Source organism: Schistocerca cancellata, chromosome 2 (assembly GCF_023864275.1).
Source record: "Schistocerca cancellata isolate TAMUIC-IGC-003103 chromosome 2, iqSchCanc2.1, whole genome shotgun sequence".
Taxonomy (NCBI): Eukaryota; Metazoa; Arthropoda; class Insecta; order Orthoptera; family Acrididae; genus Schistocerca; species Schistocerca cancellata.
In genome coordinates, this window is record NC_064627.1 from 568,035,740 (window position 1) to 568,041,742 (window position 6,003).

General features: G+C 36.9%; 1 protein-coding gene across 1 annotated transcript in view; it reads right to left on the reverse strand.

Moving 5' to 3' along the window:
* The window catches only part of LOC126162162 (thioredoxin domain-containing protein 15), a 33,302-nt gene extending 28,203 nt beyond the window's left edge, over positions 1 to 5,099 (reverse strand). Inside the window, exons 1-2 of the mRNA XM_049918474.1 lie at positions 4,942 to 5,099; positions 4,104 to 4,249 (exon numbers count right to left, since the gene is read on the reverse strand). Coding sequence (XP_049774431.1) covers positions 4,104 to 4,249; positions 4,942 to 4,987 — 192 coding nt within the window. The 5' untranslated portion in view covers positions 4,988 to 5,099. The remainder of the gene's footprint in view (positions 1 to 4,103; positions 4,250 to 4,941) is intronic.
* Between the last annotated feature and the right edge of the window lie 904 nt (positions 5,100 to 6,003).

Below are 6,003 nucleotides of genomic sequence, written 5' to 3' on the forward strand. Positions count from 1 at the left end.
AAATGTTACTGTCAATGGTGTTGAGAAAAAGCTAAAGTCGTTAAAATCAAACAAGCTCCAAGCTCCAACGGAATCCCTGTCAGATTTTATACTGAATTAGTATCTATCGTAGATCCATCAAACAAAAAACCATGCCCACGTCTTTGGGAAAAGGCACAGGTTACACCCATCTACAAGAAGGGTAGTAGAAGTTATCCACAAAACTACCACCCACTATCCTTGACATCGATTTGTTGTAGAATCTTAGAACATACTCTGAGCTAAAACATAATGATATATCTTGAACAAAATGACCTCCTCAATGCCAAACAACATGAATTTCAGGAACATCGATCATGTGAAACCAAACTCACACTTTTGTCAAATGACATACTGTAAGCTTTGGATCAGGGCAACCAGGTAGGTGCAGTATTTGATTTAAAAAAAAGCATCTGACTCAATGTCACAACTACAATTACTGTCAAAAGTACATTCATATGGGGTATCAAGTGAAATTTGCAACTGGATTGAGAACTTTTCGGCAGGGAGGACACAGCATGTTATCTCGGATGGAGAGTCATCACTGGATGTAGAAGTAACTTCAGTTGTGTCTCAGAAGTCTGACCTTATGAATAATATTAGTAGTAGCCTGAGATTTTTGCAGATCATGTAATTATCTTTTGTGGAGTATTATCTGAAAGAAGCTGCATAAATATTCACTGAGGTATTGCTAAAATTTCAATGTGGTGCACACACTGGTAACTTGCTTAAAATGTTCACAAATTTAAAATTATGCACTTCACAAAACAAAAACAAGTATCATAGGACTATAATATCAATGAGATACTACTGCAAACAGCCAACTCATAGAAATACTTGGATTTAACTTTTCGTAGGGATATGAAATGGAATGACCACAGAGGCTCAGTTGTGGAAAACACAGGTGGTAGACAATGGTTTATTGGTAGAGTACTGGGAAAGTGCAATCACTCTACAATGGAGACTGCTTACAAATCACTTGTACAACTTAATAAAAAATTAATTTTATATTAGTAACATATTACAATAAATTATATAACTCATTCTAATAAACCTATTATATCATTTATTCTTTATTATGATAGAAAAGAAAGATTAAATGAAAGGTATAATAATATAATACATTTACTGGTTTCCAGGTTCCACATCTATCTTTATTTACATACAACAGAGAAGTTGTGGTCATGAGGAGGATGCGCTATCTTTTTTTATAATTTTCTGTTTCGATTTTATTTTCTTGAAATATTTGTGTTTTGTCATATCTGTCATCACATCTGATTTATTACGTCTGTTCTCCATAGGTAAAGGGCTTGGGAAGAAACCCTAATAACTGGTGCAATGGGACGTACACTCTGCCATGTATCTCAGGGTGGTTTGCAGAGTCTATAGGTAGATGTAAACTGGAGTACTTCCATACTACTGACCGTACACATTCTTCCAATGAACCTACAGTATTACAGCAGATGCTAGTGACTGGTAGAAACATCTGATGATTAATTTGAGTTCATCTACCGTATTTACTCGAATCTAAGCCGCACCTGAAAAATGAGACTCGAAATCAAGGGAAAAAAAAATGTTGCCGAATCTAAGCCGCACATGAAATTTGAGACTCTAAATTCAAGGGTAGAGAAAAGTTTTAGACTGCACCTCCAAATTGAAGCAAAGTTGGTCCATTGTAGCATGAGACACAATTTAGGTCGAAAGGATGAAGATACAGGTACAGTAGTTTGGTTCGAGTCGTAAGCTTAACAGTTAAGGTTTACCAAATAGCCATTGCTATGTGTCAGGCGCTCCGTCCGTATTTATATGGGTACCCTTCCTTTTTCACATGCTTCGTCTGGTTTGAATCGATTGCTTATTTTGCTTTGATTTGATAAGTGCCGTTCTTTTTGTTATAGGTGTTTACGTCACTCTAAGCTGAAAATGCATTATTGTACTGTGTCATGCATTGTTTGTCGCATACTGATAATGAGTGTTTACGACTTGTAGCCGCTTGCGGCATGGCTCGCTTTTGTGCGCGCTACCGCCGCTTACAATAAAAACAGAGAGAAATGTTCTCATAAGCGAAACAAAAGCAATGGACTGCTATTTGTTGTTACTTACACTGCTGCTTTCTTTGATAATGATCAACAAGAACCAAATGATAGACTTTGTATGATAGAAGATGTTCTGAACGAGAGTTCAGCGAACATTTTTCTCCATTTTAAAATCTTTGCAGACGCCTCTTTAGTACATTATATTCTGCACAGAAATTAGAGACATTTTAAATTTAAAAATTTAGTCAGTTGCCATGCTTCATTTCTGACTGTATCACTATTCAGCATAAGAATAATACGAATATGGACATGAAATTATATGTATATTCTTCTGCGTTTGCTGTTGTCTCACTCTAGTTTTGTAGTTTATTAGGCAGACAGGATTTAAATGAGAGAGCAGCAAACACGAAAGAATACACGGCATAATGTTTACATTCTTCTACCTTTTCTTTTAATATATTTGCTAATGCAGAGGTTTTGGTGCCAGTATTTATCTTTGTGCCTGCAAAGCGTCCCTTTGTAGCACTACATATATTCGACGGCAGAAGTTAGTTGTGGCGGCACCTACCAACATTTTTCAGAACTTCCGCTTACTTTGCACTTGATTCTAAGCCACAGGCGGTTTTTTGGATTACAAAAACCGGAAAAAAGTGCGGCTCATTTTCAAGTAAATACGGTAGTCCCGTTATAGCACCCAGATAACTTTGCAGACAAACTCAATTTGGTCCTCAATATAATACTTTTGTCAATTGCAATGAACACTGCCCACCTGTCATTTTCGATATATGTTCCATGCAACAGCATGAAGCATTCTACATCGGGTTCCAACACGTTCTTTGTTACAAATGTAATTTGGGGGTGACAGCCTTCCTGGAGGGCAGTAAATTCAGTGACTTTTTTTATGAATTCTTCGACAATTTACAGTTAAAATCCTGTCATTCCAAGTGTATATTCTTGATACGTGATAACTTTCTGCGTATTGACTGGTGAGCATTCAGAGGATCTTAAATTATTGCCTAACCCAAAAAGCACCATGTGCACTCCACATGCACTCTTGCTATCCAAGTGTTTCATCCAATGACATGCTTCACAGTCCCAAAATTCCAAGCACGCACAGATCTCTAACGGAATGATGTTGGGGCGCGCGATGTCATAGATGAACAAAATACTGAGAAGATAGACTTCGACAATATTTATTTTGTTTCTACGTTATCAGCTTTATAGTGGTGACAGCCTAAACCATAATGTACACCAGCTCTAGGTTAGGTTGTAAAGGTGATGGTTTGTTCGCAAGTTTGCAAAGTTCAGAAATGTGATGACAGAAGAAAAACAATAATACTTGTTCGACATTTATTTTACACTTATTGGATGTATTTCAGAAGAATTTTATCCAGTTTTAGGATAACATTGGTCAATGTAAGCAAGCAGTATCAGCAGGTTCAATAATTTTTCAGCAACATAATTGGACATGATTTAGTCTGCTAAAATGAACTGTGATATAGTCTCTAGTCTCCCCCATATGACTCGTTCGCCATCTAGTTATGGTCATTAGAATTTGAGTGATAGAAATCTATGTCTATATCCTCATATCTGAGAAAGCATCAAGACAGAGGTCAAAGAAAATGTCATTCTTTTTCTCTCAATGGAAAGAATTAGGGTAGTATGAAACAGCACTAAAAGCTGTGACTTTTGATTGCTGACTCTTACAGTAAAGGGGATTGTTCAAATGGTTCAAATGGCTCTGAGCACTATGGGACTTAACTTCTGAGGTCATCAGTCCCCTAGAACTTAGAACTACTTAAACCTAACTAACCTAAGGACATCACACACATCCATGCCCGAGGCAGGATTCGAACCTGCGACCGTAGCGATCCCAGACTGTAGCGCCTTTAACCGCTTGGCCACCCCGGCCGGCCAGGGGATTGTCATTCAGAGGATGTAGTGCTTTTAATATTAACTAATTAACAGGACAAAACTTTCACAGATTTACTTAGATACCCCTTTCTTTAATTTCTTTGAAATCGTTAATATAAACAGGTAGGTTCTTACCGTAAACTCTGCAACTCTTTTGCTCACTACAGTAGCTCGCAGAGGCAAAACATCAGATTTACTTTCATGCCCAAAGGAGTCTACTTCGCTATTCAAAGCAGCAACAGACTGAAGTCCTAAATCTTCTGCACAAACACCAAGTGACACTGTAAATTCCAAAGCATAGTATTTGTTCTGACATACTTAGAAACATCATTTTCTAGCAAAAAGATGGTTGTACTAAATCAACAGGACTACACATTATGGAACATTGTTTAAAACTAATAATATTTTCAAATTACAATATGTTTAAAAGCTTTTAGTAATTACAAGTAAATAATAAATACCACTTTCATTTGCATTGGCAAAACAGAAAATTCTATGTGGAACACTGCACTGTATTTTGTATATGCTGGGTTCTCTGAATTTTTAAGGTTAATAATTTGTGTTTAAGATTAATAATTTGTGTTTTGTGAAGTGGCCAACAAACAATGACTATTGCAAATTATTAAATAATGTTATTTACAGTGAGAAATTGGAGTTTCATTTTTCTTGGTGACTGCAAAAACAATAGAACTTTCACTACACCATATATAGATATATAGTTGAGAACAACGAGAGAGAGAGAGAGAGAGAGAGAGAGAGAGAGAGAGAGAGACTGTGTTTATGGACGTAGCCCTGCTATAAAACGTTATGTTCTGTGAACAAGAAAATTTCAGTTTCTGTATTCTTTTAGATACAATGAAAAGAATTTTTTTTTTCTATTTTATTAGCAATTTAATTGCGCTTTCCCGTACTGCTGTACTGTTCAACAGACATACTTCATGCATTACACGGGACAAAACTTTGATGAACTCACCAAATAATAAAAAAAACGAAGAAAGTGACAGAGCTTCAATACTCATTCCAAATGTTTACCACTTAACATTGTTCCCAAATCCCAATCGTCTGCACTCTGGATTAAATTGCACTTGTTTCTGTCAAGTGTTTTGGTCGGAACTGCCAACTTCATAAGTTATATAGAGCCCGCAAATAACAAGTGTTCACTCTCAAAAATGTTATTTTCTTTATTACATTAACCAGTTATGAGTAGACAGATTGCATTAACCGAAAATATAGAAAACACAGAATTAGTAACATATATATACAACAAAAATGAAAAAGATTTACACAGAATTTTTTCGATTTGAGACAAGACTGTTTTTAAGCGGTAACAAAAAGATTTCCTTGCATCTTATCGCTCCACATCATAGCTTGATAATTATAATGGACTGGTTTTGTTTTTCACTATTGCCCATGTATTGTGAGACTTCGAAAATAAGTAAATAAGTGAAATGCATGGCATACTTTGTGAAGCTTGCCGTGAAGAATGTAGTCGCTGGTCAGTTTTGTTTACTTTCGGTGCATACTGGAGTGGAGAGGCGTAATGCCTGCGATTTGGTAGCTGCTGCTGCGAGTGGAATGTAGCTAAAGATTGTATTTAGCCATGGATGGCGAGCCATACCTTCTTTTTTGTCTACACCTACATGGGTCCAGCCGTGAAGTGCATGGCAGAGGGCATGTCCCGTTGTACCAGTTTTAGAGTTTCTGGCAGTTTCATTGAAGTATGGAGCCCGGGAAGAAAGATTATTTGAATACCTCTGTGCGTGCTGTAATTATTCTATTTTTGCCCTCACAGTCCCTACTGTGCGATAAGTAGGGGGATATAATACATTCCTAGAGTCGTCATTTAAAGCCAGTGCTTGAAGCTTTATTAGGAGACTTTCTCGGAATGCTTTACGTCTGCCTTCAGAAGTCTACTACTTCAGTTCTTTCATTATCTCTGTGTTACTCCCCCATGGGTCATCCATACCCGTGAGCATTCGTACTGCCCTTCACTTTATAAGTTCAGTGTCCCCTATTAGTCTTATTTGGCACGGGT